The sequence below is a fragment of the Carassius carassius genome, chromosome 35, assembly GCF_963082965.1.
Source record: "Carassius carassius chromosome 35, fCarCar2.1, whole genome shotgun sequence".
In the NCBI taxonomy this organism is placed as follows: Eukaryota; Metazoa; Chordata; class Actinopteri; order Cypriniformes; family Cyprinidae; genus Carassius; species Carassius carassius.
In genome coordinates, this window is record NC_081789.1 from 20,895,039 (window position 1) to 20,908,705 (window position 13,667).

Here is a 13,667-nt window from a genome sequence, read left to right on the forward strand (position 1 = left end):
ATTTGCTCTACATTGCAAACTGCACACACTCACAGCCTAAACCGCATCTAGCTATACTTATTAAAAACATACATTTTCAAAAATAAACATAACTGCTTCAAAATTTGTATTTTGGGTATGGATGTGTGTAATTTACGTTGTACAACAAAACATAAAAGTATTGTCAAGTTATGTTTACCACAGGCTTTATTTTAATTGAAAAACCCCATAGGAAGATCTAAATCTTCGGACGTTGTAGTTCCCCCACTCTACTGGCAGTACATGTAAATGTCTACTTTTAGTCATTTAGTCATTTAGTCATCTACTTTTAGGGCGGCAGTGGCTCAGTGGTTCATGTAGGTTGTCTACAAACCGGAAGGTTGGTGGTTCAATCCCCGGCTCCACCTGACCAAGTGTCGAGTGTCCTTGAGCAAGACACCTAACCCCCGCTGCTCCCGACGAGCTGGATGGCGCCTTGAATGGCTGACACCGCAGTCGGTGTGTGAATGGGTGAATGTGAGGCAAATTGTAAAGCGCTTTGGATGGCCATGTGATCTGTTGAAAGCGCTATATAAATGCAGTGCATTTACCATTTAGTCTCTGAAGTTAAAGTTCTATCCTCTGTGCTTATTCCAGGAGGAATTGGACATCACTGACAAACACCTCTCCTGCTGATTTTGTTATCATGGACAACGAAACCACTACATTAGAGCTGCAACTAACTATTTTTTTTTTCTGTCGACTAATCTAACGATTATTTTTTCGATTAGTCGACTACTCTACCAATTATTTTTATTAAAATTAATTATTAATCTAGTGTTCTTTTTTTGATTAGCTAATGAATCCTTTGGATAACTTTACAAAAAAATATAAGCACAACTTCTAATCTAATATTTCAACCTTTATTAATTTTTTACAGTATACAAAAATAAAGAAGCAAAGAAAATTATTTTACTATATATATAAATACATAGATATGAGTTAAAGATAGCGTTTATAATTAAACCACAGTAGCCACAAATTTACAGTTGTCTGAGATGTCATGAAATGTTCTTTAGCATCACAAACCATAAAATGTAGTCAGGGTTCTGCTATGGTTTATTTTCATAATGGGTAAACACAGGTCACAAGTTAACACGATCACATTTCCTTGATTCAGCAGCTGCACGATGTGCTGCCGAGAGTCCTGTCTTGAATCAAGAGATCTGGAGCTGATTCGGTGTAGATCAGTAGCTCGGTGGTTCGTGACTGTTGTCTCGCGGCGCGCCGTCTTTTAACGCTTGTTCGAAACCCGCGCGAACACAGACTTACTTTATTTATTTATTTTTTGTTTATCTTACTTACTTCAGCCACTACGGGTGATCATACTAATAACTTGTAATCCTTACAAGAATATCAGAATCATGCAATGAGCAAGTCTGCGTTTATTAGACACTTAGCAATATCACATCAGTTTGTGCTTTTAGAATCGCCGAATCTGCTGCGGTCGTTCCATCACATCTGCAGCGGAGACCTGAACCAGAAAGTTGGTCACCAGATAACACGGTAACCAGTTAAACCGTAACACCGGAGAGCGCCAGTATGTTTTCCTATTGTTTTTTTGATAGAATGCAACTTTCTCCATTCCCAGGAGCAGAAGTCGCCATTACGCGAGATGTAAACAGTGTGAAGCATTGCAGCACTACACTACATGAATGAAACCGTGAATTTTGTGAATGGTTACACCCCTAATATTTAAAATAAATGTATTTTTTTAATAATTTTTGTTCTTTCAGTAATTTCAAATTAATGCTTATATAGCTTTTTTTTTACATTTAGACTTTTCCCTGTAACATATTTCATTTCAGCATAATAATAATAAAAAAATAATAATAATTAAACTTAAAAATTAGCAAATGTTTTTAGTTTTAATTTTTTATTTTAGTCAAGATAATGCTGTCATTTAATCAGCCTGACATTTTTTTATCTGTTAAATAAACAGTTTAATTGCACAGTTTCGGCTGCGTTGTTTTTTTTCCGAATAAATTACAGCTATAGGTATAAGAGTATTTCTATCATCTGTAAACAAAACGATCATTATAACTCATATATTACCAAAATAATCAGAATCATATAGGAATACAATGTGAAACGGAATCATGGTGCTCATATAAGCGATGCATGTTAGATTGTGGTAGACATCCTTTCCACAATCCAGTTCTTCACAATGAAGAAAAAAATAAGTTTAAAATGATCAAAACTAAATAAATTCTGAAGATTTCCTCCACAACCAGTCTGGAAAAAAAAGAAGTACAGATTCTGTGTGGGCACAGTTGTGTGTAACACAGCCTGTGCTGCCCAAAGTCACCAATGACATCCAAATATAGCCAAAAAGAAGCCAAGCAAAAAAATCCTACACACACCACAAGTATGCATGTGCAAATATGTTGACATGCTCGACAATTCGATAATGTAATCCCACTGGGAACCACAATTTGGTCACAGCTTTGATTCTGTCATCGTTCCCGCACAAACTGCTCTCCTTCATTGCCCCTTTTCAAATGTTTTAATAAGACCACGCTTTAATGAGGGTATAGCATAAGCCGAATCTCCACAGTCTGCTTGTGCCCTGCCGGCCGTTCAGTAGAAAGAGACAGATTGCACGTCATTGTCATAATAGGCCCCTGGGCTATTATTAGTACGCCTTGAGATGGGCCTCCAGATTTGGAATTGAATAAAAATACAAGAGAAATTGCGAGACTGCGACCAGCCACTACTTGAAACATCCAAACACGCACAAACAGGCACACAATAATCCATAGCTGTCCTTCAGACTCACTCGAGACCATCAAGTCGTAATTAAAGAGTGTCTCCTGCTAACCACTCATTACCTTGTAATTTGCCCTTGTAGAGCATCAATTTAGTGCAGGACAGCAGGACGGCCCATTTCCTGTGCGCATCGGTATAGATCAGAAGACGTGCTAAGTGAGATGTCATTCACAGCAGACATCTCACACACTAAGACAAACGAGGCCTCGGAATAATCAAAGTTCATGGCAAAACGATTGAATTAAAACCAAAAAAGCACGACTGTAATGACTGCCTAAACAAGAATTCCTCATCCCCCTCACGTCCTTGATGCTAGATGAGGACGACAGGAACAACGATCGTGAGAGACTCTTCTAATCACTTTTATTTGACAGAGCGACCGTCAAGCTTTTGTGTACTTCCTGTGTGGCGAAGTCAGTGTGCGTTTGCTTCGGTTTAAGCCTGCTTTTCCCAAAGGGAGTAACTGATTACATTTTTCTCCCTTGTAGAATACAATGATCAGCTTCTAAATCCCCATCTTGCAGTCTTCGCTTTCCCTGAATTCAATTTCATACAGCACTGAGTTCTGGCAAATGATGTGAAGATCAGTCATATAGTCACTGAGGCGGCCATTAAAAGTATGACGCATTTGTAAGCAACAATTTCAACTTTCGTGCTGAACAAGAAATAAAAGTGTTGCACGGTTTGGTATGGACAAGGAGTTTCAAATTTAAGAAATGACTTTCAGGTTTGCCCTTTTCGTGACACTGTGGTCCTTAGGAAATTGACCCAATGGTTCCAATTTGAATTATGTTCTTTAATGGTTTCATTAACAAATCTTTCAGGGTGCGTAAGAAATAAACATAATGTGCTCATTATATGCATCTTTACTTCATCAGTCAGTTATTACATTGATGTAAGACTCATGGTTGTATACTGTACGTGTATGAAGACCCGACTCAGTTGTTTGGGAATCAGACTGTACAGGTTGTGCTGTATATTTTTGATTGACTTTAATGAACCAGCTCATAATATTTATTCATTCTAGAATCAGAATACACTGATTGCTATGTATGCTTCTAATAGGCTCAAATAAAGGCCCGGATAAACCCCCGCGCTGCTGGAGGCGGGGTGTAGATTATTGTAAACATGCCCTAAAACCAACAACGATGAAATGATGAAGTGTAGGCAATTTAGGTGTGAGACGAGCACCAATGGTCAGAATATTACAGACAAAAGATCAATGATTAGCAGCAGTCCAGAGTCATGTATCATGTTTGCAATACAAAATAACCATATAATTTCCATAATTAGTCCTTTATGGGAAGTGTGAATGTCTCATAGTCTGAAAACTTTAGCAAGATGTGGAAAAAAAATATTGGTGTCAGTTTGTTTTATTTTATCAGTGTTCATTTATTTGATTAAACTGGATAAATTGTTACACCTTTTTATATTTTATGTGGAGTCATGATTTACTTTTTGATAAAAACTAAGGTTTATTATTGCATGGTCTTTTGACATTTCATTTATTGAAACACAAGGTGTTTGTCACAGCTCCAGACTTATTTGTTCATAATGACGTCATCAGTGACTAGTCAACTTTGATTAAACACAATACATCATAATGGATGTTTTTTTCTGTATGGAATAACCCTCTCAACATAGGAAGCAACTGTCTGTCTGCATCTCATGAGAGAGAAGCGCTCTGGCCCAAGCACTCATCGCTAAAGAGATTAGCATAACTCCATGGTCTTCTTTGGAGACAACGGTCTCTAATCCCCCGCTGATCTGATTGGATTAACACACTAAGGCTGTCCCGGCTCATAGGGACATGGCTGTGTGCTATGCTATCATGCCATGTGCGGCCACTGACACAGCTAACGTCCCGAGTTTCAGGTGCATCCCCTGACCCACTGAGCTTTATACGAGAGACCAACAAACACCTAAGGCTTTGAACTCTGCAAGCACCACAGCCAAATCAATGTGTAATAACCAAGAAACACACAAGCATACACATGTGCAAGCCTGCCTTTTATTATGTTTTTCATGAGGGCAGTAAACAAATCCAAATGTGACAAGATCATAAGAAAGAGGCATTTGAATTGTTTTAAAGCTTATGATGAACTTTTTTTTTATTAGTGTTCAGACTGAGATCCATTAACAAAATCAGATTTCAATCCTATTTTAAATCTGTTCAGATCCAAAAATGAGCCAGTGTTATTTTAGTATTATATTATTATTATTATTATTATTTATTATTATAGACATTTAAAATATATTTTTAATATATTTAATATATATTTTGTGTTTTTAACTTCACGTGTTTTTGTCTCTTATTGTTTTTTTAGTAATGCTTATTTAATAGTTTTAGTTATTTTAGTACTACTTTAATTTGGAAAATGTTTTTTTTACACGCTCTGGTTATTTTATACGTTTTAATCATTATATTTATTTCAAGTTATTTATTTATTTATTACTCTTAGTTAACTATAAAATTACATCCAATTTACCTCGAACATCACATAAATCAACATTTGGTTCTTAAAAAGAATAAGCCTCAATGTGGACTTCAAAAGGCTACATGAGACCTCAAAAACAGGACTCCCAGAAGTGAGTTGAATGGGTGATATCCGTGTAAAATGTGAATAATATCAGCACTAAGGTAATTTCTTAAGATAAATCACCAAAAGGACGAGTGAGGTTGAAGAGAAAAGTCCTCCAATTACCTCTAAAGTGTGTCTGAGTGGCTCTCACTGAACCGTGACCCATCACAGCCTGACAACATCTGATTCAATTTAGCGACGAACCTCCTGCTTCTCACCACTGCTGCAGACCACTGCTCATCCAGTTTCATGCCTGCTACGGGAAATACATGCCTTCAAGAGGTCCAGACTTCTGCATTAAACCCACATGCCAGGGAGCCACCATTTATATAGTTTCCCCTAGTGTGCCGGCATCATTTACTTAACAAGCAATACAAAAGAAGAATGTTAGAACTGAGCAGTTTTACATTAAAAGAGACACTTCAGTCACGCTCGCAAAGAAGGACAGTGAGAGAGAAGCTATAAACTGAGTGCTACAGAAAGAAAAAGGAGTAGATACAATGAGGGAGGCAAAGAGCACAACAAGAAAATAAGAACGGGGGAAAGTCTGAGAGAATTTGGCCCTCATTTGTCTCTCCGGACAGGTAGTTAGTGGCTTACCGCTGGCCTGTTCCCTCACAGGCTGCTGTCCTGTCTCACAGTAAATCACGTCCTGCAGCCAGAACCAGTATTATTACCGGTCTGTGCACCTTCTTCAAGATTACACCAGTGCGGCAAAGAGGATTTGTCCATTGAGAGTCTACTTATAACTTCTAATCCCATGGTTTCCTGGCTCCTTGTTGCAATTGCTCATTGTTTTAATTGTTGGCTGGTTGTGATTAGCAGTTAGCACCTACTGGTAGTTGAAAATTAAACTGTCATCACAACAACAAATTAGATTATAATATATATTAACACAGAATACAGTTAAATTGTAATAATATTTCACAATATCACTACTTTTACTGCATTTTTGATCAAATAAATGCAGCCTTTAAAGACAATAAAAATCTTTATATATTAGATTTAATGATTACTTCAAAATTATGGCATCAGAAACCACAAAGAACAGAATAAAACCATCAATAATGGGAAAATACATAAAATGTGATTGTATTGAACAGATTGATTTATTCTTGTTGTTTAAATACAGTAAAATCAATCTAACAAATTCAATATCCTATTAACATAAATTAACCAACATTTTACACCCCTACAGTTGTTCCTATGTAAAATGCTTACATTTTAGATGTGGTTATGTTGTTGATAATGCACTTGTCATTATTAAAAACACACTGAACTAGGCCTACATCCTACATATAATACCTACATTGGCCATTAAGAACTGGGAATGCAAATAGACATACAGCTTTCTCCACGTATCACAGTTTAATACACAAAGGATTTTATTTATACAATACTTTCTTGACTGAAGCAATTTTGATGGCAATTTGTCAGTGAAAGTCTTCCAGAAACAGCCATTCGTCTGAATTTATTTCATTATAGCGGTGGTAGAAAATCATGCTGTAGATCTGCTGTACTGATTATCAGCATTTATGTCCAGAACAAATCCTCTTATAAACATTCGAGCTACAAAGAGAACTTACCTAGACATAATATCCCTGAACTGTTCCCAGTGGATCCCGAGACCCAAATTTAGCACAAAAGCAGCTCTGTCTAAATCTATGTCACTATCCCGCCTGATCCAGATCTATGACACTCAGCATTTCATCACATCTCCACTTTGAACAGCACATCAGACGAGGTGTGGTGCTACTTAACTAACACACAGGCTAATAAATAACATTACCACAACAATCTAATTATCTGATAACGGTAAGGTTTATGGTTGCCATCGCAGATTTTAACTGCAGTTTCCTGCATAATCGTTAAGATAAGCAACTCTCATGACATGCAGATGAAGTAAACAGTCTGGCGCCAGGAGCTACAGACAGATTGGACTTAAAGCTGTCAATAGTTATTTGCTCAGGTGAAAACTACACGGTGTGGGTGATGGGTTATGCAGAAGAGTCTTCTTCAAAACGCTCAATATTAAAATGGCAATGTTCACAGATTGTGCTGTTAACATGATTGCTACCCAACTAAGTTTGACTTGTTGATCATTATTCATCCTTGGAACTACAATAAAATGAGTGAAGAATGTAAATGAAATGAATCGAAGCACGAACAGAATGTCATAGAGGCTGACAGATGGGTTCTCTTGACTTGGACAACCATCCAAAACAACTTTGCATTGTGGTGGAAGGTTTTCTCAAGCCACCCCGGTTACTGTACATTTACTTCAGATTAGGGCTGCATGATGTGTCGTTTAAGCATCGATATCGCGATGTACGAATACATGATAGTCACATCGCAGGATGTGCGATGTAGGCTGTCGTAGTTGATCCGTTATTCATTAACTGTACGGGCCAGCTGCTCCCCGGCCCTTGACGAATGTGATTCGCGGATTAATTGCAGAGCAATTTAAAAATTTTAAGTCCTGTCAGTTTAACAGGGCAGAGAGAGAGAGTGTGCGAGCGAGAGAGAGAGAGAGCGCGAGAGAGAAAAAGAGAGAGAGAGAGAGAGAGAGAGAGACAGAGGGAGGGAGAGGGAGGGAGAGGGAGGGAGAGAGATAGAGAGAGCCCCGGCCGCACACTCACCATCTTCAAACAACACGAGCGCTGTCTTGCTCTCTCTCGCTCGCGCATATTAATCAATTGACACGATGGTGTCTATGTTTAAATAATTTAAAATGAGAATGTAAGTGTGCTAACCCCATTTTGGTTTGTAAGAAAAAAAATTTATTAGATTCCATATCGCAATATATATCGCAGAAAAATTAAATATCGCAATGTCATTTTTTCCCAATATCGTGCAGCCCTACTTCAGATTTCTTTACAAACACGCTGGGAAATCTGCTGAGTTTGCGTAAATGTTTTCAAGGCTGTATGGATCTGTTTTGCTTACTAACTTGTATACACAAAGAAATAGTCACGAATGCAATTCAAATGAGTCACCGTGAAGCTAAACCCTTTGGCCTGTCATTTAGATGACTCCTCTCCATGCAACTGCATGCTGCAACATTAATTTATCAGTGCACAGACCCCATCCTAACTATTAGTTACAAAATTTTCCTCAAGTGGAACTAACCTTATTCTATTTCTAGTTGAGAGTCAAATTGCTCTCCTTCTCTCGACGGCATATATACACACATACACCAATGTGTGTCATTGAGACGTTACCCAGGGGAAGAGCAGATAATGAGCCCTTACTGTGGAGTTTATAATAATCTTAACAAGCTACTGCCCACAACATAAAACCCATTAGAGCACGAGGTTCAACTACTTCTGGCAGAATCAATAGTCATTCGACTAGACTGGAAATAGATCTCAAACAAATATATAGACTGAAATAGGGATGGGACGGTATGAAAATTTAATATCACGATTATAGTGACTAAAATTATCACGATTATCAATATTATCACGGTTTTGTTGAAACGAGATGAAAGTGTTCAAAAATAGTTGATGCTCACACTGAAAACATTTCAGCAAGTTTTATATTTAATAATCAACAAACAACTAATAAAACAAGCAACTCTATGCACTTAATTTAAAGAAAGATTAAATTCTGTGGCATTTCCTTCCTTACAATGAAAAGTGTAGAAGCATAGAAAAGCATAGAAAAGTCACTGACTTTCGCCATTCCTTCTCGAAAAAAAACAAAAAAAACATTGTGCGCTGCACTTGCGTCAGACTGTTGCTGGCTGGACATGATTTAATAGTGAGTTATTAAAACCGCGATAATCAAACACGGTTTTAATGATAATTCATTTTTAAACGATATTACTAACCTTCAGCACATTTTATCACGGTTATCAATAAAACCGGTTATCGTCCCATCCCTAGACTGAAAATATCAAAATATGATTTCAGTGAACTCAAGTACAGGCAATGAAAACAAATTAAATTGTTAAGATTTACTAATATATATATATATATATATATATATATATATATATATATATATATATATATATATATATATATATATATATATATATATATATTTAAATCCTTGGTAACAAGAAAAATAATTCAGTATTTATACTTTTAAACTGATTTTGCATTTCTGACTGATACCAATAAGCTGATAATTAATTTAATGTTATGGCTGAGAAACAACTAATTTAAGTCATATTCAAATTCTACACTATTTTATGTAAATAAGTAACAAAAATAACATTTAAAAGTTAAAACTAATTAATTTTTCTTTAAATACTGAAGTGAATCTAGGCATAGTAACATTATTGTACAGTATGAAAAATTTGTACTTTTTTTTAGACAATCTTTTCATAAAAATGATGTTAAGATTAACTTTAAATCAGCAGATGATGGCTAAGGTAGTCAAAAAAAAACTGAAATATTCATGCACAATTAAATATTCAATATATTTAAACCATTAATGATAATAATAATAATAATAATAATAATAACAACAAATATGGCCCAATGTGGTACTTATATATTGTAAATGCCATAATGGCCACTATATTTACATATTAAATCTCAGTGAATTGTATAGTGTAAAACACGACTAAACACATGGCGACTGCATCTTGTAAACACGTCAACAGCAGGGGAGTGTGAACGGCGCTCTGCTTGTTTAAGCGTGAATGTGGCTGATGGTGTAGGGCTGCTGAGATCAGCCAGTGACAACTGATGGCTCTCCTGGTAGCGCGAGTCACTTAGGCCTGTGCGTCAAGGCATGTGTGATGCACTCAGCCAGCGGGGTACCTATTAGGCTAGTTGGATGCGCTTTTAAACTCTCTTTTTCAGTGATTGGACATAACCATCCATGATATTCCCAATTATCATCAACCAAGCCTACAGCTGACAAAACGTGGCCATGTAACAGTTGCATTGTGTATGGATCTAGAAGGTTTTTACTGAGAACTTCATCATCATCATGAATTAGCAGGTTTTCAGTTATGAGGTTAAATGGCCATTTGCTAAAAGTACAATGGAATGTGCAGGCATTTCACAAAGTTCCCCGGCAGAGTCAAAAAAAAAAAAAATCCCTAGAAAACCACCTGGGAAAGTGAAAGGTAAGGCAAGTTCTAGGATGTCTTTTCCATGCACTTAGTAACTCTGAGACATGAGTCACTATGTCCATTATCATATTTAGGACCAGTGGTTTTCAAACGCACAGAGAAGTCTTGAAAGAAGTCTTTTAAGTTGTCCAGAACAGCAAGATATCAGCATGTTATTTCAGCTCTCCCTGCGGGCCTGCTAAAACACACCCCGTTGAGCGTCTGACTAGTTATCTGGTCACACAGCTGGAGAGCTTCCTTGTGTATACACTGAAACTGCTTTGGTTTTCTAGTCACTGTGACAATAAACATGAACGAGCAACTTAATTTGTGGTCAACTCTGAGAAAATGGCATGCAGGGTAGAAATAGGGGTGATAACATGGTGGTTAAAGCTCCAAGCTATAAACTGAAAGGTTGTAGGTTCAAGTCACACACAGGGTGACTCATCCTTCGCATAAAAAAAAAGGTCGGTTGCACTTTATTTTACAGTACGTGTACTTACATGTACTTAGATTAATACTCTGTAAGTACACTATAAGAAATTTCTGGTAATACAAGGTAACTACATGGGGTAGGGTTAGGTTTAAGGGTAGGTTCAGGGTTAGTACCTAGTACCTAGTATTATTACATAGTTATTGTAATTACTATAATAGTATGTACATAAGGAACAGGACTGTAAAATAAAGTGCTATCAAAATGTCCATCAGAAAGTTACTACACTCAAATGTGGTATCACAGTCATAAAAAATAAATAAATGAGAGTAAGACTGAAAGTTCCAAATATTAAATTGCAGCAGCAACTATGACATCATAGAAATTATGGTTCCCATGTGTCATGTCATATTTTAAGGATGGATTCAAACCTGAAGCGATGGAGTGATGAACTATTACCACTGTGCCATTCAGTAAGACAATTTATGTCAGGTGAAATTCAAGGGATTAAAGTAAAAGCATCCATACAATGATACTATTCCATAAATAACAATTTAAAACAAATCTGTCATAACATCATCCGCTCTCCAGGAAGTGAAAATGTCAGATGAGTAACACAGTATTATAAAGTCAGTCCTATTACCATGATTTCTTGCAATAAACAACAGATTATTGAACGATGGAAATGTCTTTAAAAAACTGGCAAAATTAGTTATAAATCAGTCAACTATCAAGCTCTTCGATACAGGAAATTCGTGGAATTGGACTTTTCCAGCCTAACTTCAGTTCTACTTAAGGGAAACCCTATCCCGCCCTGAAGAAGTAACGTTAAATAAAAAATAAAAAAAAAAGTAACAGTAACGGATTCAGTTATTTTGTGAAACTGACACTGTATGTAATCTTTACTGAGTAAGCAAACACTTAAACGGTTTTTAAACGAGAACTAATGTAGGAAGAATGTTGTTTACGCACAACTAAAATTCGCTGAGGCGACTGTACACAGAAAAATAGTTTAAAACCGTAATATTATCAATACAAGCAACGCCAATCCCAATATCTGAGCCTGTTATAAATTTCCTTCACTAACTTACGCCGAAGCCTCTCAGGGACATTTAAACTCCTCGCGACACTGACCTTTTTGAAAACCTTGCTTCTTCCAGCACTTGCAAGGTCAAACACACAAACTCACCTCGTTTTTTTCGACTTGCTTTCTTTCTTGTTGAGAACTCCCGGGACGCAGTTGGTGAGCTCGGTCCAGTCCGCGTGCAAGCCGCAACTCCAGCCGGTGGAGAACCGAGAGAACAGCCAGGTCTCCTTTCGGTTCGGACGGTAGCAAGTACACTTCTTCTGGCCCGGTCTACAATCACACGGAAGCTCCAGTCGAACGTTTTGGACTAGATGCCTTCCGAAGGTAGTCCCGCCGGTCTTTTGGATGTGGAGAAACACAATCACGTCTTCCCCCTTGATTTCGAAATCTATGTTGCGCTCGAGCTCTTTAATAGGGAAGTAGTACTTTTTCACATAGTGCGGATCCGGAGTGGGGAAAATGGTCATGTCCTCTTCGCCGAGAAGGTACCCCTGCGGGGATCCGAAGTTTATCACCCCTGGCGCAACGTACTGGTACAAAATCAACATGAAGAAGACCGATCCGACGACGATCAACATAAATTTACTGGTCCTTTCAACCATGTTCCTTTCCGTGTCGTTCATTTGTTATCATTCCTCAGACAACAAGAGTCCGCGGTGCGTCTGTGGTGGCTTGCACCCTTCTCGTTTCTTCGTAGGCAGATCATTATAGGTCCACTTAAGAGTTCAGTGTGTTTGAATACATCACATCCACATTTTGGTTGGTCCTACCTGTCAAAAATCCAGCTCGAATCCGTTCGCGGGACCCTTACAGGAGATGAAGGCAGAGCAGTCCTCAAACCTCGAGCTGTCGAGTCTTCAGTGAAGCCACCCGTCAGAAAATACCTCCCTCGTCTCGCATAATTATTCTACACAGCGACACCCACTTTCCCCCCACACACAAATCAAGCTCACACTCGTAACTATGAAGAAAATGCTTTGTTTGGAGTTCTCGCTTGCCGTGTTTTTTGGAGAAGCGTTTGGCCGTAGACTAATAGTGACAGTACATATTCAGTTAGCTTTTTGATGCCGAATATCCACAAATATCCTAAATACACAGGTGCCCTATTGATAAAAAAATATAAAAAGTTTATATATAAAGACCTATTTATATAGTTTAAAGAAATATAGCCCACTTCGTATACAGAATTAACTGTAATTGTATATATATATATATGTGTGTGTGTGTGTGTGTGTTTATGGAATTGCAAAAGTAACTTAAATAAAATAAGAAGTTCGCTTCATGCCAGTGCAGTGTACACAAAATATTGTACGATAACCAAAAGATCAAACCTGTAGTAAGTGGAAAGATTTAAGTTAGTTCCGTGAGTGCACACAGGGACGATAGGGGGCGATACAAGAGTAAGAGGTCTACCAATAGTATGCTGTAAAATTTCTCCATATGAATACAGTCAAACAGATATGTATATGGTATAGATAGCCTATATATAAACACACACACACACACACACACACAATAAAAAAGATCTAACATCTTGTGTTCTTATATCTTGTAGTTCCAGCATTTAAGCTTTATTTTCAAAGTACATCTAAAAGAGCCTGTAGTGATTGATGGACATGAGTGATTAGTGACACAGTGAGGCTTTGAAATTTAAGCCTAAGTGCAAGTAAAGCAATATATTTAGGTCTTAAATGTTCCATTTCACAA

The 13,667-nt window shown here is 37.3% G+C and overlaps 1 protein-coding gene across 1 annotated transcript in view; it reads right to left on the reverse strand.

Moving 5' to 3' along the window:
• The window catches only part of LOC132116211 (heparan-sulfate 6-O-sulfotransferase 1-B), a 56,372-nt gene extending 43,521 nt beyond the window's left edge, over positions 1-12,851 (reverse strand). Inside the window, exon 1 of the mRNA XM_059524911.1 lies at positions 12,063-12,851. Coding sequence (XP_059380894.1) covers positions 12,063-12,583 — 521 coding nt within the window. The 5' untranslated portion in view covers positions 12,584-12,851. The remainder of the gene's footprint in view (positions 1-12,062) is intronic.
• Between the last annotated feature and the right edge of the window lie 816 nt (positions 12,852-13,667).